Below are 25519 nucleotides of genomic sequence, written 5' to 3' on the forward strand. Positions count from 1 at the left end.
TTGTTCCTGTGATAACAGGAGGGGTGGAGCTAGGGTGTTGTGACTAGGTGAGCTTTAAACAGAGGCAGTACTTTATCTCAAAGTGTGGTTCTGATCACATTATGTAGTGCAAGTGTCAACTATAATTATTGAATTGTTGAGAGTGTCTGACACATTGGGGTACTTTAACATGATTAAATTCATGCAGAAAAACACGCATAACGGGATGGTTAAAACGTGGGAACAAATTCTCAGTCCTTACTTGGGATGCACTTAGTTTATTCCTTACCAAAAAAAATAGAGGTCCCACACTAATGGCATCCTCACAACATCAAATGATGTACTTGAAGCTGTATGTGGCGTCGCAGGAGACCTTCATGCCCCGGCATCGGCAGCACAGATCCTGGCGGTGAGGCCTGGTCATGTTGATGTGCCGCTGCTTCCTCTCGCAGCTGCAGCACGTCTCGGAGCAACCCTGCACAGCGGCGTCGAGAAGAAGTTAAGAATTTCTCCTTCCCAAAAAATGGAATTGACTGCCTCACCACCAAAAAAAAAAAATAATAAAAATGTTATAATCCCAAAAAGATACATAACATTGTCCATATTCAAGTACATGTGTGCACATTTGCGAATAAATATATACATTTTTTAAAGCCACTGCCCCCCCCCTTTTTGTTTTTGATTGCTACCTTGCATATGATGGACTCCACTCTGTAGGGGTTGAAGCCCACCTGACACTTCCGGCAGAGCTGCTTGTAGTACACCTGCGGATGATCCACCACGTTGTAAACAAAAAGCTCGATGCATTACATGCAGGAAAAAAATATTGATGTACATTACACCATACCTTGTTGGTTCCAGAAATGCACCACACGTAAGCACTCTCCCACCGGATGTTACATTTCTTGCAGTGGAAGAAGCCGTACCTCTGCTCCAGAAACTGCACAGCACGTGAACGAAAGTGGAGAAATGTCCACGGGCTCGGTTGTCACGAAAATATCACCAATGACGAAACGTGGGTCAATTGTCAAAAACCTGTAAATTGGAGCCCCGCTTGGGACGAGGGACTGGGGTCTTGTGGTCTTCATCCGGGTGCTCACCCTCCTCCTCCTCTACCTGCTCGTCACGTGACTCAGACTTTCTGTCACTCAGTTTGGCCGGAAAACGGTGCTCCAGCATCGGCGAGTAGATGGACACCGGCCGGGTGAAGAAGCGCAACTGGCTCACCGGAGGCGGCGACTTCCCTGCAGCCTCGCCCTCCTCCTCCTCCTCCTCGTTGGGATGGAGGTGAGGCTGCAGGTCGCCCTCCCCCGGGCCTTGCAGCGTCTTGGGCCCCAGGGAGCACTGGACGGTCTTGTCCACTTTGGCGTTCACCTGCACGCCGCACTCGCGGGTCCGGGTCCCGCTGGCCGACGCCGCCTGGGCCAAGATAGCCCTGCACAGCTCCAGGTAGTTGACGCCGTGCGGCGTCACGAACCGCACCTGGTCCCGCTTGGCCCAGCAGACGCCCCCCGCGGTGGGGGCCGCAGCGGGGACACCCAGCACGCCGTAGGGTGGAGGGGAGGTGGACGGGAAGCCCTCCATCCTGGAGCCATAGAGTGAAACCCGAGGCGGGCGCGCCCGATCGAGTTTTATACAACATGTGATTGGATTAGGGAGGGCGCCAATTAGCTAATTGGGAACACGTTGTTTTTCACAGATAGATGTGTGTCATAGAAAACACGTACTTTTTAATATTTCGTTTTACACACAAAAAAATCCTGAAAGAAATGCATCATCTTGTGAAGATGCCGCTATTTTTGTAGTGAAAAATAATTTGTATAATGCAATGCAGCCGTTGAGTAGCAAACGGTCATCCCTGTCGGCATACGTCACGTAAATTTTTCACGAGGATATTAAAGTCATCTGTCTTCCTGCTCTGCAGTGCAGATGATGGCAGCCTTCCCAAACCTTCTGTTGGAGCGCCCCCTACCGGGATACCACGTTTTGTTTTGTTTTGTTTTGTTTTTTTTTTACCACAAAGACAAAGAAAGCAAACATTGATTCCGTTTATTTCTCGGGCTTTGCAGGACACTATTTGTGTCCGTTCGATTTCCTCCTACTGCAAATTGAACGCGGATTCGAGCCCGAGTTGAACCGAAATGGCCCGTTTGCGCGTTCAAGTCACGTCGGAAATGGAGAAATTATTATAAAAGCAAGTATTTATAATCGTGTAAATCTTGTCAACGTTGTCAATATAAGTAGCACCCAAATGGCCACCACTGGTTAGCATCTATTTACATTTTTTTTTTTTTTACCTGTCAATTGTTCATTAAAAGCTCCCCCCCCCCCCCCACCGTGTTGTTTTGTTGTTGTTTGTTTGTGTGTGTGTGTGCGTGTGTTTGCGCGTGTGTCCAGAAGCGCCCTTGGCCAAGCTGCAAACACGCACTTCCCCCAGCTGGGGGCGCTGCCCGCCCGGCCAGGCCGTCTCGATGCATTGCAGTGAACGTTCCCGTATTGGCGCCATTTTGGAGCGGCCAGGAGGGGGAATCGGCTGCGGAGGAGACGGCGACCGACCACAATTGAACGCAAACAGGTAGCCTAACCTCACAGAATCAAATAACTCCGTTTGACTCCTGCTGAATAAAAACCGCGGCAACGCCGTGGAGCGGACGGGTACGTAGGAGCGAGGCCCGGGAGCTGGTGGTCGGCCGGGGGGGGGGGGGGGAGACCTCTGTTGAGACGCCCCGCTTTCCGTGCCTGTGCGAGCCCAAGCGCAGCCCGCTCGGCTGGGCTGCCGCGTCCGACCCGGAGCGCTCGTGGTTGAGCTGCGCGCGGCGGTTCTCTCCGCTTGTTTTGCCGAGGTCGTCGCACGCGAATACCACCGAGCCTCCAGGGTGTTTGAACGGAGGCGGCGGCGGGGTCTTTCGGCGGCGAGGTGTTGGCTACCCGCGGGGATGTTTTTGTCCGCCCGCCCTCTCTCTGTCACCGCGGAGCTCCTCGGCTAAGCGAGGGTTAGCCGCCTAGCAGATAGCGAGCGCTTTCGGTGGCTATCCGGATTAGCTCCCCCTACGATGCTCGATTCCTCATTGTAAAAGATTTTCAAAAGATATATATTGATTTTATTTGAAATGGCTTCTTCCGACTTAAGTGTGAATCAATTTGCATCACTCACGCAAACAAGGGGCTAATCTGCTTTACCTCAACTGTTTTTACATCCTTAAAAAAATACTTTCATTCATCCAAATTAAATTGTCACCCCAACAATATGTCATATACACTTGTAATTTTGAAACTAACAGCAAAGTGCAGACAAATAGAGCATCATTGAGGAGGCAGAATTAAAAACTATGATTATTATCTATTTAATGTACACGGTAATGCAGATTTAGACGTGGCGTATTGTGTGTTAAGTAAATTGGACTCCAATTATGCTAGTGTAATATTTGTCCAACTAGAAGGTATGTGTGAAATTGCAAAGATGAATTAATTCACTTAAGGACCAGCATAATCAGACAGATCTTGATAAAACATAATTTCCCTGAGAAATATTAATTTATACATCTTGACAAACGGGGAAAATTTCTCCCCTGTGTTGTAATGCGTAGACCATAGCAGTTGTGTTTTTCTTTTTAATGTGACCTTTTTATTGGCTGTTTCAAACAACTTAAACTTGGTATACTTGGAAAGCTTGATAAACACATAAACATCTAATTGTGATCGTTATGGCAAGGCAAGTAATGTTTAGAAAATAAAGGACAAGAGACCGATTTTGCAGATGATGTGTGGTTTAATTTAGCATTCAAAACATGCATGGGAAAAAAAACCCCGCAAAAATAAGAGTTAAGAATGAAGACTCTTCCCTCCCTCCCCAATAAATTTTTGAAAAGCATACTGCAGTTAAGATATGGAAATTATCTGTGGAAGTGATGGACAAATATGAGCTATCATGGCAGGTTAGAGATGCATCACAAGTGCCACTGAAAACATATTTGGCAGAAACAGAGAAAATGTTTTTGAGGTAGGCTTATACGTTTATTTGAATGTGTGCACTCGCTCTTTTGAGAAATGTCGAAGTTGTGATGGAAAAACAAGGACAGGTGCTCTGTCACGAGTAGTTGGTGTATGATGGCGGTGATGTGAATAAGGGGTGGGGGGGGGCAGCAAAACACGGAGAACGGCGGCTCCATCTTTCAAATTGCGTGACCCAGTGCGTAGCTTGTTGAATAAAGCCTGTCAGTCAGCAGCAGATGGATACATCATTTTTTTCTGTGCCGTTACTATGCGTGCACATATGGAGTCGTTTGGAAGTGGTTTCTGTCAGGGTGTGATTTCACATTCTTTGTCCCCTAAATTCAGGCCATTGAGTGTGTGCTGTTTTACGGCCACCCCCCGGCTGACAACTGCACTAGAAATGTGAGAGGGCTGTGGCCGTAAACACGGGAAAATGAAGCTACGGCGGTGGTCTCGGAAACCGGGAATATTGATGTCATTGTTCATAAGAATTCTCATCTCATCAGATTTGAAATAGTGGTGCAGAGGTTGGTGGAAAAAGAGAGTTTGAATCGGATTGGGGATCAGTCGTCATGGTAAATGCTGCGTGTGAAAGTGTTTCCAAATCAATGAGTCTGCTGGATCAGGAGTAGGAATGGCAAAGTCACTTTGAGCCAGATATGATGGTTTGTGTATTACTTGTCTATATAATAGGAACACTTAAATGTCTGATGGATTACAAATTGTAAAATCCAAACACGTTCCGTGTTAGCCATCAGTGTATTTGCTCCACGTGAACACTGTTTATGTCTGTTCTGCATCAGAATTTGTGACATCATATAAAGTTTCGTCCGGACTTGATCCAGATTGCGTGTAAATGCAGCGCGTAAAAGCCCGTGCTTAAGCAAATGTGTCCGCCGGATCGGAAATTGATATGTCAAATCAAGTTTAATGCAGTTCTGATCCAGATTGCGTGGTAGTTGTCGGTGTAAATGAGCATGTCCGAGTAAATGTGCGTGGTGGACTTCAGAATTCCAAAGCAAGTTTAATCCAGATCAGGTCCAGATTGGGCATCGGACATAAATATCAAACTTCTCAAAAAAAAATGCGTCCTGTAAATGTTGGTTTAAATTAATGACTTTTTCAGAAAGGCAAAGTCAGCGGAATCCAGATTGGAAGTTATTTGTTAGTGTAAATACAACATTTGAATTTCATTGTTCAAGTAAATGTTTACGCCATGTCAAACGTCGGGCCCTGTGCGTTACTGTTTTTCTATTTAAATATGATTATCTTTGATGCGTTTTTATGGGGTTTGCATGCTCATTTTGGTCGAAAATGCCAGAAATGTCCTTTTCCCGCCTGGCATTCGGCAAAATCGAATATCTCATTGTTACGTGACATGTAAATGATCTTTGCGCTGATTGGATCGCTCATCTTTCCTTCTTTAAATAAAGGAAACCTGCTTGGCTGTAATCGGTCCGTATATGTCACGTTGTCTCCTTGGGCCGGTAATTTGCTCATATTGACAATCGGGTCCTTCGGGACAACATCCAAATTTGTGGCGCTCGGCAAAGTTTGATCGCGGCGAGCATGTAATTTCTTCATTTGTGCTGCATTGATGCCCTCCTGATATTTCCCTTCCCCTGCCTTCTTCCTACTTGTACACCCTAAAACTAAATCCCGATGTCAAGGTTTCAGACTCCCCGTTTTTGGAAGCCTGATGTCGTTTCTTGACATTTGCAATCCAGCAACAAACCGCACACGTGCCAAAGTTGAACAATGTCAACAGAAAAGTTTAATCCTCATCTGATGCAGATTGGGCATCATTCATCAGTGTAAATCCAGCATCATATGTTTTTTTTGTTTTTGTTTTTTTTTTTTTTTTTTTTTTTGCTTCATTTGTTTAATTTTTTTTTTTTAACCTTGAAAAGCCTTAGTGGCGGTTTCCATTCTTGCTGGTTTGTGGTTGTGGTGATGTTCAACGATGGTGAGGATGAAAACGGGCTCCCACACCAAAGTATCGAAAGCATGCATAAGTTTTGGAATTTGATTTCATAAAATTTCAGGTCTATGGAAAATTATGTAGAAATATCGTCTTGTTTCTAAGACTATTACACACGCTCTCGTTTCCAAAACGAAAAGTTATGACTATTTTTTAAAATATATGTAGCTCGGTCGGATGTTTAACTCCGTAAGATTGAAATCGGCTCAATAAGAGAGGGATGAAATTGCTGCAAATAAAAGAACAAGCTAGCCAAATAAAATAAAAACTAACAAATATGAACTGAACTGGGGGCATTTAAATATGATCTAATAACTCGCTGTTGTAGGTATTATAAATGAGCTAAGATCGATGCCTGCGCTATGTTAGCTTGTACAGCTTTGATCAAATTATTCAACTGTCATCGCTCCAGCCCAAAATCTGCTCACGTTGTCTGTCTTAGTGGAAATTAAAGTCGCCCGTGGCCTTTTCAAAAATAATTAGCTCCATCTTGTTAATGTAAGCAGCAGACAGCAGCAGAGTTTTGAGTTATCAAAATCAGCCCCCACAAAATAATGCATTTGAATTAGTCTGGTCATTGTCTGAAATATCTTTGTGCTGCTGTTTCAAATAATACTAAAAGTCACAGTCTAAAAGCATGTTGCTAGCCGTTCCTCACCACTTCCTGTTTGAAATCGTGCTTCTGCTGTTGTGCGTTTGTGCTCAGGCTGCGAAGAGCTCCAGAGGATGGCTCACTCTAAAGCTCGAGCCACTGACGGGAAGGTCACCTACCCCCAGGGGGTCAAGGAGATCTCCGACAAGATCTCCAAGGAGGAGATGGTCCGCCGACTTAAGGTAAGTCTCGGCGCGTCATTTTATACTCGTCGTCTTTGTGCACTACTTGATCTGACGATGGCCTCATCTTCACCCTCCAGTTGGTGGTGAAGACCTTCATGGACATGGACCAGGACTCTGAGGAGGAGAAGGAGCTTTACCTGAACCTGGCCCTGCACCTGGCTTCGGACTTCTTCCTCAAGCACCCCGACAAGGACGTACGCCTACTCGTGGCGTGCTGCCTGGCCGACATCTTCCGCATCTACGCTCCCGAGGCGCCTTACACCTCCCCCGACAAGCTCAAGGTACTCGGACATCTCGATATCGCGCTATCCCACTGCTACCTTCTCTTCATTTGTACTTTTTGTGCTCTGTGCAGGACATTTTCATGTTCATCACCAGGCAACTTAAAGGCCTGGAGGACACAAAAAGCGCCCAGTTCAACAGATACTTCTACCTGCTGGAGGTGTGTGCATAGCATGTTACTTTTGCCTTTCAGTTGAATTACTGTAATTCCCGGCCTACAGAGCGCACCTGGTTATAAGTCTCACCCAGTACATTTGCAAAGGAAATACCATTTGGTACATACATGGGCCGCAGCTGTGTAAAGGCCCCAAGTGCCCACATTGAAATCCACATTGAAACACGAAATATTTACCAAAAAAGACGGTACACAGAGAGTTTAACGCAACCTGAAAAAAAACATACCGGTAAAAATCAGTGAGACACGGCAGTAGCACGCTAGCGCAGCGCGAACAGGGCCAGACGGGTAAAAGTCACTTCCTCTGCACATATATTCCACCGGTCTCACTCTTTTACTTTTTCTGCTCATGTGCCCCCATGCGGCAGATATTTACAAAGAAAGACGGTACACAGAGAGTTTGACGCTAGCGCCGCCGCGCGCGCAAACAGGGCGGGTTAAAAAAAAAAAAAATACTGGTAAAAATCACAGAGACATGGCAGTAACTTGCTAGCTAGCGCAGCGCTAACAGGGCCGGACTGGTAAATGTCACTTCCTCTGCACATACATTCCACCGGTCTCACACTTACCTTTTCTGCTCATGTGCCCCCATGCGGCAGATATTTACAAACAAAGACGGTACATAGAGAGTTTAACGCTAGCGCCGCAAAGTGCTAACAGGGCAGGTTAAAAAAAAAAACACACTGGTAAAAATCACTGAGACACAGCAGTAACATGCTAGGGCAGTGCTAGCAGAGCCAGACCCGTAAAAGTCACTTCCTCGGGACATATATTCCACTGGTCTCACGCTTACCTTTTTCGCTCATGAGCCCCCGTACGGCAGATATTTACAAAGGAAGAAGGTACACAGAGAGTTTGACGCTAGCACCGCCGCGCGCGGTAACAGGGCAGGTTAAAAAAAAAAAAACATACTGGTAAAAATCACAGAGACACGGGAGTAACTTGCTAGCGCAGCGCTAACAGGGCCGGACTGGTAAATGTCACTTCATCAGCACATATATTCGGTCTCACTCTTAGCTTTTCCGCTCGAGTGCCCCCTTGTGGCCGTTAGAAAAAAAAAAATCCACAAATTAACCGCATCACCACATAAACTCAAAAAAGTCGCGGCTTATAGGCCAGATATTTGTTCTGGGGTTAGAATTGCTTGCTAACAGTTGTTTTGTGGGACTATCTTGCACGCCTCGAACGGTGGCTCCTTCCCAGCTTGCATATGTGTTGACATACCCTCGTGGTTTTTCCTGCACAGAACATCGCCTGGGTCAAGTCGTACAACATCTGCTTTGAGCTGGAGGACAGCAACGAAATCTTCACCCAGCTCTACCGCACGCTCTTCCAGGTCATCAAGTAAGTTCTCGGGCCCCCGTCGCGCCGCCTTGAAATCCTGCTTCCACCCCCCCAAACATCTTTTCATATCTGAAGGGCCACCCCTTTTGTTTCCATAGCAACGGCCACAACCAGAAGGTGCACATGCACATGGTGGACCTGATGAGCTCCATCATCTGTGAAGGTGATACCGTGTCCCAGGAGCTTCTGGATACAGTCCTAGTCAACTTGGTGCCAGCACACAAGGTGCGGGTAACGCACACATGGAGGCCACGCTCACAACAACACACTACAATAAGCGTTCAGTCGCTTCCCCCCCCCCCCCCATACACTCCCATTCAATGAGCCCCCTGGTGCTGAGAAGTGGTACTGCAGCTCCAAAATGTTCCAATCCAATCGTTATCGCTGCATCTATTTTTAAATAAAAGTCCTAATTATCCTTGACAGTGACACGAGTGACAGTTTTGTAATTTCAAGTGTCACAGAGACGGAAACAAGTGAAAAAGGATGTAAGATTTGATGCTTTCCTGTTTAAAAATCATCCCCTTACTGCCTTTGGGAATGAGAATATTGTGATTTACTGCTGTGCTCATATGGCCCAGTAATAATCTTATCATTTAGTATCTCAGTAAATTGTCAGCAGCTTCATTTAGTTGTAGTTCAATTCAAAAAGTGAAACTAATTTATAGAATGGCTCTACACATCCTCAAAATATTTTATTTTTAGATTTGCACAATTCAGATTTTTTTTTTTTTATTTTGCTCACAGAGAATAAACACCCCAAATTCAACATCGCTACCAACAATATTACATAACAGACAATCAAGAAACAATGGAAATTATTTTATAGTAGAAATTAGGCAGGTAAACATATCATAGATCTTAAAATTAGCCTTAGACGGGTCTTAAATTTGAGCAAAATGCCCTTGATAACAGGTGTGAGTGGCATTAAAAAAAAATCTTACTTCAAATCCGTGGTCCAAAAATTCCTTCAGTTTGATCAAATTGGCCAAAAATTGTCTGAAATGAATAGGTGTTTTTAAAAATCCCTTAAATTTGATGAAGGGAAAATCACAAAACCTGTTAAACATGTTTGTGTGCATGCAGAATTTGAACAAGCAGGCATACGATTTGGCCAAAGCTCTGCTGAAGAGGACGGCTCAGGCCATCGAGCCTTACATCACCAATGTGAGCTCAATACCTTTTTTTTTTTTTTTTTTTTTTTTTTTTTTTTTCCGTGTGTGTGCTGGAGCTCGACGGCTCACATTTGTGCCCCGTTTCAGTTCTTCAACCAGGTGCTGATGCTGGGCAAGACGTCTGTGAGCGACCTGTCCGAGCACGTGTTCGACTTGATCCTGGAGCTCTACAACATCGACAGCCACCTGCTGCTCTCCGTGCTGCCGCAGCTCGAGTTCAAGCTCAAGGTACTCGAAAACAAAATGACTTTCGATTCTTATTTTTGAAAGTATGACATTACCTATTTACCGGCCATAATGTCTTCTCTCAAATGAATATTCTGGCAAAAAAAAAAAAATCACCCTTTTCGAAGGGAACATAAATTCGTATTATTCCGTCAACTAAATTTCATGTTTTATTGTTAATACCGTTAGTATTTTTGCAGGAACTAAATCACATTTTGATGTGCTCGGATTATTACTTTTCTGACAACTTAATCTCCTTTTTGGTGGGGGGCAGCCTTTAAATCTTATTGTCATCATTAAAAAGCGTTATTCCTTATATTATATTTCGGATTATTATTCTGGTAATTACATTACATTGGAGGTGCCCATGTTTAAATCATTTATGAATTAGATCCTAAATTTAAGGGCTGTGTGGGTAGCTTTTTTTTTTTTCCTGCTTGTTGTTGTTATTGTTAAGGAAATGCACCAGCTAGTCTGTCTGTTTTTGGTTTGAAGGATCAACGCACATCAGGCCCACTAAATGGGAACTTTTTTTTTACTTGTTTTTCGGCTTTTTGTGAGCTCCATTAGCGAAATAAAGCTGCCAGTCAGCATAATACCGTCTCAAATGCATGTTGGCAGATGGCGGAAGCTCATTAATCACTGTCTTTTGCTTGAAATAATAACTGCAATAAAACCCTTTCCTCCCTGCAAGACACTTCTCTCTTTCGCTCCATTTTCCATCACAGTCAAGGACTTTCTCCATCTTTCTGTGCAGAGTAATGACAATGACGAGAGGCTGCAGGTGGTTAAGCTGCTGGCCAAGATGTTTGGCGCCAAGGACTCCGAGTTGGCGGCGCAGAATAAACCGCTGTGGCAGTGCTACCTGGGCAGGTATGTCTGCGAAGCCAAATACATACATACATACATACATACATGTATATGATTAATTGTGGTGTCTGATGCGAACATTCTCACCCTTTTGGGAAGGTTTAACGACATCCACGTGCCCATCAGACTGGAGTGTGTCAAGTTTGCCAGTCATTGTCTCATGAACCATCCAGACCTGGCCAAAGACCTCACAGGTACCCGATTTTCATTTCTTAAAATTTCTTTTCTTCTCTTTGGGTGATAAGGGATTCATTTGGGAGAGTTCACAAGTCGGAGTTTAGACACTCGGGAATTTGTCTGAAATGGCACTTCACGTTCAGATCTGGGCTTGGATTGTTGAGACTTTATCATACGTCCTGTTATTTTCGATCCATCCATCCAATTTTGTCTTCTTCTTTTTCTTTCGGCTTGTCCCGTTAGGATTGGTCTCATCTTTTTCCGTTTAGGCCAATGTCGTACATCTTCCTCTCTAACACCCACTGACCTCATCTCCTCCCTCACAACATCCATCAACCTTTTCTTTGCCCTTCCTCTCCCTTTTCTATGTTAAAGTTAAGGTCAAATGAAAGCAATCGCATAAGCAGTGAGCACATAAGGTACACAAATCACATACTACCTGTGTGAAAATACAAAGGATATGTGGATGGAAGGGATTCAAACCACAGTGGCCCTCACTAGCAGTTGAAAGTTGAGTCCACCCACATTCGATGTTTGATCCTAGTTGTATACTCTACGTAGGTAATGTTGTTAGCGCGCTAGGCTAACTTAGACCAAGAAGCTTCAACGCGAACGATAAGGCGCAAATTTGGGTACTAAGGTGTGCTAGAGGTAAGACTTGTTAAATTTTCTATAAGTCCTCACGGCCCTCGTCGTACAAGTTATGAAGTTATTCGCGTTCGATGTTTCTTCAACATCCCACGAATTGATCACAAACGTGTCTCTTTGTTAGCGAGCTAAGCTAAGGAATACTAGGCTGATAAGCAAGTTTAAGTTGGTGTTTTCACTCGCCCAACTTCTTATGAGTACTCACTATCCTCGTAGTATACATTACGTATGTTTTGCAGGACGTGTAGATTCTAACGTTTGATGTTTTCCTTCTCAGTAAATATTAGAAAACAGTCCGGTTTTGTTTTTAGCGGTCTAAACTAGGCTAACTTAGGCCAAGCAGCTTCGATGAGAACGACATGGCTCCAATTTGGGTACTAAGATTGCTCAGATGGTGATTTTAGTCCACCGAAGTCGTCGCCAGAAGCGTCCCATGTCGAATATTCAGAAAATTTGGTCCAAATTTGGCAGGATTTATTGAATTACGATCAGGCTGGTCTGAGCCTTCAGTTTAAGCTGCTACCAGTTTGAAGACCGCAAGCAATTTTGTGTCTTTTTTTTTTTTTTTTTTTTTCCCTGAGAATTCTTGACAGCAGCATCTTCAACATTTGAGTTTGTCAAAGGCCAGGCCCTGGTTCTTATCAAAATGGCTGATTCCCTGTTCATGGGTCCTTGAAACTTTCCCAGGGTTGCACCTGAGTGAATTCTGAGGAGTTGTTTGGGACCCTTAAAATACAAATATTTTAAATGAAAAATGTATGAGTTTTCAGGTATGTGGGCATGCATCATGTTTTTCTGCACGTGTATTCATTGGCAGAATTTTTGAGGGTGCGTTCACACGATCCGGAGGAGGCCATTCGCCACGACGTCATCGTCTCCATCGTCACCGCCGCCAAGAAGGACCTGTCCCTGGTCAACGATGCCTTGCTGAACTTTGTCAAAGAACGCACTTTGGATAAGAGAGTGAGGCGTCGAAAGCCGACTGCCCCATTGCGATGTTTTGAAAATAGCTCACATGTAACAATCCTGCGTGCCGCTTTCTGTCTCAGTGGCGTGTACGGAAGGAGGCCATGATGGGCTTGGCGTCTATCTACAGGAAGTACTCGTTGCAGGGCGAGGGCGGACGCGAGGCGTCCAAGCAGATCTCCTGGATCAAAGACAAGCTGCTGCACATTTATTACCAGAACAGTATTGATGACCGGTGTGTGTGTGTTTGTCTATGAATGTCAATAAATCGCAGATATTGGAACTAACTCCTTACCTTCTTGATTGTCCTGCCATGCGGTTCAGGTTACTGGTGGAGCGTGTTTTTGCCCAATACATGGTCCCTCACAACCTTGAGACGGCAGAGAGGATGAAGTGTCTCTATTACCTCTACGCCACCTTGGACACCAACGCTGTTAAGTGAGTGGTATGGCAGTTGACGGGAATAGTGTTTTCCATCCGAGGCCATTTTGAAATAAATTTGGCAAAATTGGCTCATGTAATGATCAACATGTCATTGAAAAACTGTCCTCAGAAGTCCGTGTAATAGCTACTGAATTTGAACCCTGCATTTACATCTCTCCCTGCAGGGCTCTGAACGAGATGTGGAAGTGTCAGAATCTGCTGAGGAATAACGTTAAAGACCTGCTGGACCTGGTTAAGAAACCCAAGGTAGCTGATCCAAGGCTGGAATCTGTCAGTTTAGTCAAATATGTTTCCCCTTGCTTTATTTTTCCTGTTTTGTTTTGGGTTTTTTTGCCATTTGCAGAGTGAATCATCCAGCAAGGCTGTATTCGCCAAAGTCATGGTTATTACCAGTAAGGAAGCTCTTTGTACTTCCCATTAGGCAGGGAACATTTCCCAATAATTCAAAAATGAATATTTTCCATCATGTGTCCCCTTTTAACGTTGTGTGCGTCTGTCAGGGAATCTTCCCGACCCGGGGAAAGCTCAGGACTTTGTCAAGAAGCTGGCTCAGGTCCTGGAGGACGACGAGCGGATCCGGGACCAGCTGGAGACGCTTGTCAGCCCCTCATGCTCTTGCAAGCAGGCTGATGTTTGCGTGGTGAGTAGTTCTTTCGTTCCACTTGACATCTTGTTGTTGTTTTTATTTATTTTGTAAGACGTTTAACATAACATTTAAATACATAATTTTAAAACAGAGCAATGACAATAGTATCTATAGTTGTTCTCTGTAAATCAGGAGTGTCAAACTCATTTTTGTCGCGGGCCACATTGTAGTTACAATTTCCATCTGAGGGCCGTAATGACTCTGAATCCATGAAAATCCTTCACCTCATGATATTCACAGATGAAATTTGTAAACTAGTTTTGAATCGTAAATCAGGCGTAATGGGTTTTTCAACTATTGTTCATGTTTGGTAACACAAAAATGCTTGCAACTTTATCACTTCTGATATGGCAATTTAAAATTTTGGTGCAGATTATCACAAAAATCGTGGAAGTTGATAGTCGCGGGCCACATAAAATCATGTGGCGGGCCAGATCTGCCCCCCGGGCCTTGAGTTTGACAGTCGTGCTATAGATCATTTCCAGCTAAACCCAATGTGCACATTTTTGCACGGGGACCGCTTTATGGTTTACATCCACACACCTAGAATTTACAGCACTTCACATGAACAACTTTCACACATTTTGAAATCCTTAACCATGTATACTTTTAAACTACATTCCGTTTTTGATTTGCAATGCAGCGAGACATCACTAAGAAGCTGGGGAGCCCCAAGCAACCCAGCAATCCCTTTTTGGAGATGGTCAAGTTCCTTTTGGAGAGAATCGCACCCGTCCACATTGACACAGAGTCCATCAGGTACCCACCGAGTCCACATTTTAACAACGGGAATCTTTGCGCGATGACTAATTCTGTGCGTTTGTCAGCGCTCTGATCAAACAGGTCAACAAATCCATAGAAGGAACAGCCGACGATGACGAGGAGGGCGTTCCCACAGACAGCGCCATCAGAGCCGGCCTGGAACTGCTCAAGGTACAAAGTGGCTCTACCCAGTTGGAAAAGTCTTAAAGGAGACATACATTCTTCAAAATATGAGAAATATATGTATAGGCAGCATAATGATTTACCGGTAGGTGTTAATTTTTTTTTTGTTTCTTCCAAATGTAAGAACTTCAATACTGAAAGCAAAGTTAGTGTGTGAGCTAGCTTGTCATGGTGACTCCCAGGTGCTGTCCTTCACTCACCCGGTGTCCTTCCACTCGGCCGAGACCTTCGAGTCTCTGCTGGGCTGCCTGAAAATGGACGACGAAAAGGTAGCCGAGGCGGCGCTGCAGATCTTCAAGAACACGGGCAGCAAGATGGAGGAGAGCTTCCCGCACATAAAGTCGTATGTGCCACAATGTTCTCTTTTTTTTAAGTGTATCGCCTGCCGAATTTGGCCGAGGGGAGCATTGATTGGTCAATTTTTGGAATTGTTAAATAATATTAGCAGTATAAATGTTTTTTGTTTTTTTTTTTTTTTTCTGGGAGGAAAGCCTAGTAATCGAGTAGAGGTGCATTATTTTGTGTGTAATTTGAATTCTACTGTTGTTCTTTTGTTTTGTTCTTTTTTGGTCAACAAAAATGAATTTTTGGCCATGCTGCACATATTTTTTTTAGAATAATTTGAATCGTTTGAGAACTCGGGAATTTGTTTAAAAAAAATTAGCAACTTGGGAACTTTTGAAAAGGTAGTTTGAATAAAAGAAAACCCCAACATTTTTTCAGTCAATCCATATTATTTTCATGAAAAAAGTCAACACATCAAAAGGGTTCTGACTTTTTGAGACTGAAACCATGAGGATATAATTGATTTTTTTCAGGGGGGGGTGGATTTTTATTCTTATAATAAATATGGAATTTGCAAAAATTCCCTATTTTCTGGTATATTTAATTACATTTTTTTTTTTTTTTTTTTTTTTTTTCTTACTGATGGGGGGGCGTAAGGTTTGGTCTGAGGGAGACTTCAATGAAGGCATTACTTTGGTTCCCCTTTCTCTAGCGTCTTGCTCCCAGTCCTCCAGGCCAAAGCTAAGCGGGGCCCGCCTCGCCAGGCCAAGTACGCCATTCGCTGCATCAACGCCATGTTCGCCAACAGAGACACGCACTTTGCACAGATCTTTGAGGTCAGTCCATGTTTCTGATTACCGTAATTCCCGGCCTACAGAGCGCACTTGGTTATAAGGCTCACCCTGTACATTTGTAAAGGAAATACCATTTGGTACATACATGTGCCGCAGTTGTGTAAAAGCCCCAAGTGCCCACATTGAAACACAAGATATTTACAAAGAAAGACGGTACAAAGAGAGTTTAACGCTAGCTAAAAATAAAAAAAAAAAAACATACCGATAAAAATCAGTGAGACACGGCAGTAACATGCTAGTGCAGCACTACCAGGGCCGGACTGGTAAAAGTCACTCCCTCGGCAAATATATTCCACCGGTCTCACTCTTACCTTTTCCACTCGAGTGCCCCCATGCAGCCGTTGGAAAAAAAATGCACAAATTAGCCGCATCACACCATAAACCGCAGGGTTGAAAGCGTGTGGAAAAAAGTTGCGGCTTATAGGCCAGAAATTACGGTACGTTGGTTACACGCTGAGAAATTGACTCATTCATTTGTTTGCGTGTGTTGATGGTTGTAGCCTCTACACAAAGGTCTGGACCCAGCCAACCTGGAGCAGCTCATCACTCCTCTGACCACGCTAGGTCACCTGGCCCAACTGGCCCCGGAGCAGTTTGCCGCCCCCCTCAAGTCCCTAGTGGCCAACTTCATCGTGAAGGATCTGCTCATGAATGATAGGGTACGAGCAAAGTCGGAAACTTTAACAAAACTCTATACTTTTGAATGGTTCCAGTATTTTGGTGGTCTTAAGCAGTGGAGGAGATACAAAAAAAAAATAGCTATTATTATTTAGCTCTAGTGTGAACAGAGCTCTGGAAAAGCATCAAGTATCTATAAATGATTTCATTGCTGTTGGTTCAACGATGATCATTTATGGATTATTTATGTGTGCAGATTCCTGGCAAGAAGACCACCAAACTTTGGGTTCCTGATGATGAAGTGTCTCCCGAGACCATGGCCAAGGTCAGTGGGTGCCCCTCAATGAGGTCAGGTTAAAAGACAAACAGAGCATTTTAACTAGGGGAGGCAGGTACACTTTATTGGCATGTGGCAGCAAACATAGTAAAACCCCCCCCCCCCCCCCCCCAAAAAAAACCACTAACTGCAGCGACTTCACATTCAATCACGTATGTGCCACTCCATTGCAGCTCTGCTTACCATTTTACGTTCGCATGATAGTGTTTCATACAGTGGAGGTGAAAATGATGATTCTTCTTCCCATCCCAGCTTCTAAATTATGGCAGAAAACAGACATTTTTCAGAAATAGTCAGAGATCAAAAGATTGACTTATTAGTCCACCTGCAATATGTAATGGTGTTATGTTTCAGATCCAGGGCATCAAGCTGATGGTACGCTGGCTACTGGGCGTGAAGAACAACCAGAGCAAGTCGGGCAACTCCACGCTGCGCATGTTGACGGCCATCCTGCACAGCGACGGCGATCTCACCGAGCAAGGAAAAATGAGGTACATCACATACACATTACATTTTTTACATTTTACATTTACATTTTTATGTATTTGCTTTAAAAAAAAAAAAAAATACATTTGCTTGTCAGATGAACGAGGCCCTGTAGCTCAGTGGTTTAGAGCACTGGTTTGGTAAACCAGGGGTTGTGGGTTCGTATCCCACTGGGGCCTCCATTCCCTGAGAAGGGTTGCGTCAGGAAGGGCATCCGGCGTAAAAATTGTGCCAAACATATATATGCGTTCATCTGAGATGACACGCTGTGGCGACCCCGAAAGGGACAAGCCGAAAGAAACTTGCTTGCTTGTCAGATGAACACAATCTACATGTCAAAGTAATATCCATTTTGAACTCACATTTATTCCAGCAAACCTGACATGTCGAGGCTACGCCTGGCCGCCGCCTGTGCCCTGCTGAAGCTGGCCCAGGAGCCGTGTTACCACAAGATCATCACGCTGGAGCAGTACCAGCTGTGCGCCCTCGTAATCAACGTACGTCGGCTTATTGCTCCGCGGAGATACTTTCCTCCTCCGTCTTCCTGTTTGCCCGATCAGCAATCTTTTGTGCCATTCAGGACGAGTGCTACCAGGTGAGGCAGGGCTTCTCGCAGAAGCTGCACCGGGGCCTGTCCCGCCTCCGCCTGCCTCTGGAGTACATGGCCGTGTTTGCCCTTTGTGCCAAGGACCCCGTCAAGGAGCGGCGGGCCCACGCGCGACAGTACCTGGTCAAGAACGTCAACATACGCCGCGAGTACCTCAAGCAGCACGCCGCCATCAGCGGTGATGACCGGAAATGACCGGATGATATTTCACAATTGATTGCATTTAAATGTGGACTGTGGATTGTGGTAAAACAGACAAACTCTTCTCACTGCTGCCCGAGTACGTGGTACCGTATGCCATCCACCTGCTGGCTCACGACCCAGACTACGTCAAGGTGCAGGACATAGAGCAACTCAAAGACATCAAAGAGTGAGTCGTTATTGTTAAGACACTTAATTAGTGACTAGGAACAAATGTAGCGGCTATTTTTAAATCATTTGTTACAAATGTAGCTTATTTAGTTCGTAGAAACCTATTGAACTCAAGGGAAGTCTCAAGTGTTGCACTTTTAACATGTTCAAATTCATATTTCGCATCTTTTACCACTGCCTTTCCCATCAGAGCTCTGTGGTTCGTGCTGGAGATCATCATGGCCAAGAATGAGAACAACAGTCACGCTTTCATCAGGAAGATGGTGGAGAACATCAAGCAGACAAAGGACGCGCAGGCGCCCGCCGATTCCAAAACCAATGAGGTGCGCTCGGCGTCCTCAGTCCCACTCCCTCGTCGACAGTTGACCGTATGCCAACGACATCCTTTTCGCAGAAACTCTACACCGTGTGCGACGTGGCCATGCACATCATCATGTCCAAGAGCACCACCTACAGCCTGGAGTCACCCAAAGACCCCGTGCTGCCCACGAGCTTATTCACCAAGCCCGATAAGGTGACTACCATCATTAAAACATGTCACGGTTGTGGGATTAAATGGAGAAGATGAGTAGAATGATTTTTCTCGGTTGTGTCACTAGTTATTGGCCAGAATTTATAGGACTCTATGAAAGTATCATAGACCAGGAGTGGGCAAGGCGCAGCATTCTTCGGTCTTTAATTCGTGCATTTCATTGTGGAGGCTCCGCTCTGTCAATTCTTCACACTCTCTAGTCATACAAGGAATCAGAATTACAGGGATGAGAATTTTCCGCTGATTCGTGGAATTCCGAGTTTTTTCAAATGAAAATGTTATTTTTGTGAAACGTGTAAATCCGTTGAAAAAATTTGTTGGGGGCGGGGGGGTATGGCTTGACGCGGGGCGAGGCTGTGATCGAGACCGGCTGCCAGCATCTATCGGTAACGCTCGTCACGAAATTACAGCTGTGATAGCGGAAAACAGCATTGCTATATGTTGTTTATAATAACGGCAACATTCCGATTTGGGGCAGCATTTTGGTGTTATTTCAGCGGTATTTCCACTCTGATGTTAACATTCCATTGAGAAGCATTCTGTTTACTGCGGCATAGTTATAGACATACGCACGCATATGTTGTCGAGCGGTCCGCAACGTTTGCCAGTACGGCGACAGTCTTGGAGTGAAAAAGATGAAGATCGTGCCAGAGAATTTGATAAAACCCACGTGGGTAAAAAAAACTGTTTCAGATGGGCACGGCTTGAACAAAGTGTGGCCATGCAGATAGGAACGAAAACGGTATCACCGTGTCTAACCAAACACATACAAAAAGTGGACGTTCCCGGCAAAGTGCTGTGCACTCTGTGTCCGGTAGGAGCAAAAAAATATCCAGGAGCATATCCAAACCAGGAAACACAAAGGTAAATTGGATGTAAATTTCTCAAATATTATATAATTGACAACTGTTAATACGATTAGGCCTATCCGTAGCACTGCCCAGGGAGATCACGCGTTTTATCCCTATAAAGTATAACTTGTAAATGCAGTAGCCTATTTGATATAAATTTCACTTAGTCCACATTTTTACGCCTGACGTTTGGCAAAATTATTTGGGTTGTTTGGACTCATATTTTTAGTTTTCAAAATATTATGATTGCCCTGTCTTTATACTGTTAGAAGTAACCAGAGGCCACCATTTAAGTGCGTTTTATAAAAAAAAAATCATGCCTAAAGGGGGCAAACCCAAGGAAGACATTTTCAGTGTTTTTCCAAATTGGTCATTTTTATCCCTGGAATTACGTTTCTCAACATCCCAAGACATTTTGGACACTAGGCTTTAATAGTAAAAACCAGTAAATTAGAAGTACAACAAATGGACACAACCCTAAAGTAAACTAATTCCTATTTTAAAAAAAAAAAAATAGCACCATCTTTTAATAATTTCAATGCGCTTCTTGTTCTAGAATTTCAGCAACACAAAAAATTACCTACCGCCCGAGATGAAGTCGTTCTTCACGGCGGGAAAGGTGAGTGTGCGCTAGTTGTTTTCGCCGCTGCCGCTGTTCTCTTTCTCATCTGGTTTTCGTTTCCAGCCCAAGTCCGCCAACGTCCTGGGCGCCGTCAACAAGCCCCTGTCGTCGGCTGGCAAGCAGAGCCAAAGCAAAGCGTCCCGCATGGAGACGGCCAGCAATGAAGACTCCTCGTCCAATCCCGGCTCGCCACAGCGCGGCAAGACAAGGTTGGAGGCCACGCCCAGCTGCCTAATGCACCAAAACGCGGTGTTAAAAAGAAAAGAAATTGTGCCGATATAATAGTGATTTTTTTTTTTTTTTTAAATATCCTCTCAGGCACGACAATATAATTGTGATTTTTTTTTTTTTGTTTTTGTTTTTTAAATGTCCTCTCAGGCACGACAGCACTGAAATGGACCACAGCGAAAACGAGGATTTAAGCAGGAAGCGAGCTGACAGCACCGACAAGGTAGCACCATCATATGCTATTCTTTTATTTATTTAATTTAAAAAATAAATAAAAATTAAACCACGATCCACACACTGGATCCTGTGGCTGGACAAAAGTTAGTTGCCCCCTGGTAGAATGACGAGGTAGATTACTTCAGGACTAAATGAAAACAAACACATCTAAATAAGAGTTTTAAAAAAAAAAAAAACAGCTGTTGGAATTTGGTTGCAGGACCTGCACAAGACTGGGAATCAAAAGTAATGACGAAAGGTTAGCTGTTGGTTTTTCTCCAATATTTGGCGTCTTTCCAGGAGAGCGAGAAGCCTCGCGGTCGGAAACGCGGCGTGACGCCCGGCGATGACAAGCCCAAACGCGGTCGCAAGAAAGCCACGGCCGTCAGCGCCGCCATCGAGCCCGAGGACCAGTGGGGGGACGAGGACAACGGCCCCGAGGACGAGCAGAACAGCCCGCCCAAGAAGGGTCGCAGGGGGCGGCCCCCCAAGGTGGCGTCGCAGCCCAATCAGGACGCCACGCCCGCCAAGGGGAAGCGGGGACGCAAAAGGGCGGCGCCGCCCCCTGAGGACGAGGAGGAAGAGGAGGAGGAAGAGCGGGCCGACGAAGAGGCGGAGGACGACGAGGATGAAGAGGGCGCCGGCGCTGAGAACGCCGAAGTCAAGACCAGGGCGGGACGACAGGCCAGGACGCCCAGACGCTCGCAAAGGTGACAATGACACCAACACATCCACCAATATTTGTAATATACAGTAGTAACATAATTAAACAATCCAAAGAATTTAACCGTTTGTGCGTCACGATTTCACGCTTCAATGCTGATTGACGTGGTGCTTGTTGGACACCAGGGGGCAGTATAATACTTGCATCATAAATACAGAAAAATGCCCCCTGCCTCTGACTTCAGTAATTTGCAGTAAAGTGTTAGTTTTACGGTGTTGTCACTACTGTGACATCAGCCGGCCACGTGAGGTGTGTAACACATTTCCGTGACATTTGCGCGTTTGTGGGCTCCTCCTCAGCTCCGACGCGACCGAGTCGACGCCGCAGAAGAGGAGAGGACGGCCGCCCAAGTCGGCTCAACCCCCTGCCAAGAAACCAACGTGAGCAAAAAAAAAAAAAAAAATCTACACTACACTATACTTGGGGCCAAAACGATTAATCGAATAATTTGATTACAGAAAAGTCCAAGTTAAATATTTGACTTTTTTTTTTTTTTTTTTCAATCAGATTAGTCAATTTGTCAACGGGATAATTGGTAGAATAAGCAATTCTAAAAATATCCAGTAGCTGCAGACGAGCTATACGAAAGCGGACTTGTTCCTGATATATGACTGTTCTCCCACACGTGGCCAAACCACCTCCCAGGCGGCAGTGAGCGACATCGGCCCGTGCACATCGACACTTTTAGCATCCCTGATTTACATACTTTTCAGTTATTATAACCCCCCAACTATTAGTTGTTTTTTTTTTTTTTTTTTATACTCTGCGCACACCTACATGTTACTTGACCCAGAAAGTTCTCATCCTTTGCGCCTGTGGAATCCATTTTTCTCAACGAACCGGGTCTTCTGGAAAAGTGTGAAGACTGAATCCTCCCCCCCCAGTGTTCGAGCAAAATCCAGCAACACAACGAGCCGGCATTTTGGCTAACACGCAAAATAAAAACAGCTAATCTCTCGCAGGTACAATAGGTGTAAATACGCGACCCCACCACTGGATCCGTCTGCAAAAAACGGCACTTCCTGCTTCTTCTTCAAGACAAAGTCAGAGAGAGACTTTCCCTGGCCGAAGATGAAAAAAATTGATATACCCCAACATTCAGACTTGCTTTGAAAAATTGGATGGGACCATTCAGGATGATTATTTTTGGTTAAAAATAACACATTTTATGTTTTAGGTGTCAGTGGCCCTTTAATGTTGCTAATTTATAATAGCTTGTCTGTGTTGTTTTGCATTAAGGTACCAGAATTTTGGAACAGGGTTTCATTTAACCCATTGGTGATGCCTTGAGATCAGACTTTGTCATTCCGTGACTACGCTCATATCTCAAAACATTGAAACTCATTTGAAATGAATTTAAAAAATATGCAAATAATCTTTTTTTTTTTTTTTTTTTTTTTTTTTTTTTATTGGTCAATACCTTTGTCCATGTTGTGTGTTTAGTGTGCAGTGTGCGGTTTCAACATGAAGCGCTTTTTCTTTTGAAGGCGTGCCGGGCGGTCAAAGGCGGCGGCCGCGAAAGACGACTCCGAGGACGAGGAAGATGAGGAAGAGCAGCAGGAGGAGGAGCCTACACCCAAAGTAGGCAAACACACTTGTCCTTACCTGCAAGCGCTAGCACACGAAGGGCATCATGGTTACGACACGTTTAGAACATGTTAAAGTTGTCTGGGATGTGTTGCTTTAGGATGGCTTTACATTGTTTTGGCGATGCATTTATTGCGTTTCCTCCAGCCTTGGGCTGTTTAGATACCTTTTGTTTTGTTTAGGATGTTTATGTTCGGGCGGCATGGTGGGTCAGCTGGTAAAGCGTTAGCCTCACAGTTCTGAGGACCAGGGTTTGAATCCTGGCCCTCCCTGTGTGGAGTTTGTATGTTCTCCGCCGTGCCTGTGTGTGTTTCCTCCCACATCCCAAAAACATGCAGCATTAATTGGACGCTAAATTGCCCGTAGGTCTGATTGTGAGCGCGGATGTTTGTATCGATGTGCCCTGAGATTGGCTGGCGACCAGTTCTGGGTGTAACCTGCCTCCTCCGTGTTGACAGCTGGGATAGGCGACACCACTCCCACGACTCTCGTGAGGATAGGCGGCGAAGAAAATGGATGGATGTTTGGTGTTTAAGGAGACATGCATATGTTGGTTAGGGTAACATTTTTTTGTTGGGACATGTTTAGGCATGTAAACATTTAAGGGGACACGTTTAAGGTATGTTTATGTAGTTACATTTTGACGTTTGGTTCACATTTAACTTTTATCTATGATCATTTAGGACATGTTTGATATGGGTTGTTTGTGTCATATTTGTTTAGGACGACACGTATACATTACTCAAGACACGTTGACAATATGTTTACATAATTTAGGCAGATTTGCGGCACGTTTGTCGCTCGGAACGCGTTTACATTCAAGCCACGTTTCCGCCACCTGATGAGTGATTTTTGCCTGCCGTTTAGGGTCGCAAGAAGGCGGGGGCCCGACGAAGATGAGCCGGCGGGGTGGGGCGACAAAGTGCCAAGGAATGAAAGTGATGGAATATGAAAAGACGGACAAGCCACATGAACTTTTTTCCTACGCGGTTCGCGGTCACTGTTACACCGCCCTACACACGCACACTACTACTTCCTTCGTCCCGCTTCCTGCTGCCGTGTTGATGTTGGCCACGTGTGTTAGGTAGACGCTCACGCTCAACAAAAAAAAAAAAAAAAAGGGAAAAAAAAGACAGACGTGTGCTTGTAAATAGTCTATTTGTGCATTTCCTGTGTTCGTTTGTCATGTTGGATGCTGACTGCGGGAGGCACTCACATTGTTATTATTATTATTAAAAAAAAAAAAAGAAAAGTGTTACTCCCATGATCACCCTTCCTCCTCCTCTTCCAAGAGATTATTCATGTTTTTGTGCCGTCTCCTTCTAAACTGTTTTTGTTTACAGCCTGTACATTAAGACCTTTTTTTTTACTGTGGATTAAAAAAAAATGTACAAAAATTAGTATCGTTCTACTCTCGGGTTTTACTTTGTGATAGAATTGTCTGGATAGCATATGCCATTTTTTTTTTTTATATTCTTGTGTTCAGGTCCAGCAATTTAACAATTTTCTATTTTTCTGTGATAATTTCCATAAAATACCAAAATATATCTTAAATGACTACAGTATTTGATTTCCATATATTTAGATTTAAAATAATTTAATGAAACTAGACTATTACATTTTTCTTAAAATATAATTTCCTGAGGTGAAAAAAGTAATGGGGTGCAGATTTTTTTTAGCAATGTTTACATTTAATGATTCCATTAAAATACATTTTGAATAAAATTATGATCAAGTCACTTTTAGGTGACAAAATTCTAAATATTTGTCATGAATACATTTTAAGAAATTGTACAAGTTTTGTATTTTAATTTATGACCAACATCTCTGTGAAATAGATGTAAAATCACATTAGCAGCTAGAGTGCAGAATGGTACAAAAATTAATTTTATTGAACTTGGCCATGTGTGAATCTTCATGATTCAAATATTAAACTTAGCCAAACAGTATTTATAAAATAAAAAAAAAAACATTTGGTACACCTCAGTTCAGTAACACTTCCACCAAGGAACACTTTGTTCCTTGTTTTGTAAATAAATAAATTCAGGCGCAAAGGCGAATTTTAATCAGGGGAGTCTTGTCTTACCTCCACTGAGGCCCAAAAAAAAAACAAAAAAAAACACATTTAACCTGTCTTGTGAAACAAAACAAAAAAATGTATAAAATGTTGTTGCACTTTTGGTTGAGTTCTGTGGTGTCTTTTGTAGTCAACAATTCAGTCACTGTTTTGAGTGGTAATAAATTGTTGTTAATGGTCATTTATTGCCGTTGGGTAAACAAACACTTGCAGTCAGCCTCGTGTTTGTTTTATGGCCAGGAGAGGCCGGCGTTACCTAGCAACCGGACGGGGAGTGGGGGGGTGACGTGGATGACGGGTGCGTGACCGTGGTGCCCCAGCTGTTTGCCCCCATCAGCCCTAAACGGCGTCACTTCAAATCTGCATATAAAAGACTGATGCTCTGAACGACCCCAACCGACCCCCCCCCCTTAAGGAGTTCTTGCACCACCTGTGT

General features: G+C 44.2%; 2 protein-coding genes across 3 annotated transcripts; one reads left to right on the plus strand and one right to left on the minus strand.

Moving 5' to 3' along the window:
• Nucleotides 1-241: 241 nt before the first annotated feature.
• zar1l (zygote arrest 1-like) lies at nt 242-1610 on the minus strand. Its single transcript, XM_061802387.1, has 4 exons — nt 1015-1610; nt 827-919; nt 669-743; nt 242-454 (listed from the first exon to the last, which is right to left on the minus strand). The coding sequence occupies exons 1-4, from the start codon at nt 1561-1563 to the stop codon at nt 311-313; spliced, it is 861 nt and encodes a 286-aa protein (XP_061658371.1). The 5' UTR covers nt 1564-1610; the 3' UTR covers nt 242-310.
• A 782-nt stretch (nt 1611-2392) lies between these two features.
• pds5b (PDS5 cohesin associated factor B) lies at nt 2393-24406 on the plus strand. Of its 2 annotated transcripts, none has more exons than XM_061802386.1 (35): nt 2393-2634; nt 6660-6787; nt 6868-7071; nt 7146-7232; nt 8494-8591; nt 8690-8816; nt 9678-9758; nt 9854-9994; nt 10749-10864; nt 10961-11055; nt 12504-12649; nt 12736-12887; nt 12977-13090; nt 13261-13342; nt 13440-13488; nt 13597-13736; nt 14386-14501; nt 14570-14675; nt 14870-15030; nt 15685-15808; nt 16327-16485; nt 16701-16769; nt 17136-17272; nt 17641-17764; nt 17848-18052; nt 18130-18244; nt 18437-18569; nt 18641-18760; nt 20186-20248; nt 20315-20460; nt 20630-20702; nt 20996-21405; nt 21719-21799; nt 22907-23000; nt 23874-24406. In XM_061802386.1, exons 2-35 carry the CDS (start codon nt 6680-6682, stop codon nt 23904-23906), a joined length of 4209 nt encoding a protein of 1402 aa, XP_061658370.1. In that variant the 5' UTR covers nt 2393-2634; nt 6660-6679; the 3' UTR covers nt 23907-24406. The 2 variants fall into 2 exon arrangements, with proteins under 2 accessions (XP_061658370.1, XP_061658369.1); XM_061802385.1 differs by having other exon boundaries at nt 2394-2554.
• Nucleotides 24407-25519: the final 1113 nt, after the last annotated feature.

This window comes from Syngnathoides biaculeatus, chromosome 18, assembly GCF_019802595.1.
Source record: "Syngnathoides biaculeatus isolate LvHL_M chromosome 18, ASM1980259v1, whole genome shotgun sequence".
Lineage (NCBI taxonomy): Eukaryota > Metazoa > Chordata > Actinopteri > Syngnathiformes > Syngnathidae > Syngnathoides > Syngnathoides biaculeatus.

Bases quoted from the DNA above. Each gene is read 5' to 3' on its own strand.
- zar1l (XM_061802387.1), bottom strand. From the start codon at position 1,563: ATGGAGGGCTTCCCGTCCACCTCCCCTCCACCCTACGGCGTGCTGGGT. The intron at 920-1,014 runs GTTTTTGACAAT...CGTGCTGTGCAG, and splicing joins AGCGGGGCTCCAATTTACAG to TTTCTGGAGCAGAGGTACGG. The intron at 744-826 runs GTATGGTGTAAT...GATCATCCGCAG, and splicing joins GCATTTCTGGAACCAACAAG to GTGTACTACAAGCAGCTCTG.
- pds5b (XM_061802386.1), top strand. From the start codon at position 6,680: ATGGCTCACTCTAAAGCTCGAGCCACTGACGGGAAGGTCACCTACCCC. The intron at 11,056-12,503 runs GTACCCGATTTT...ATTCATTGGCAG, and splicing joins CCTGGCCAAAGACCTCACAG to AATTTTTGAGGGTGCGTTCA. The intron at 18,570-18,640 runs GTGCGCTCGGCG...TCCTTTTCGCAG, and splicing joins CCGATTCCAAAACCAATGAG to AAACTCTACACCGTGTGCGA.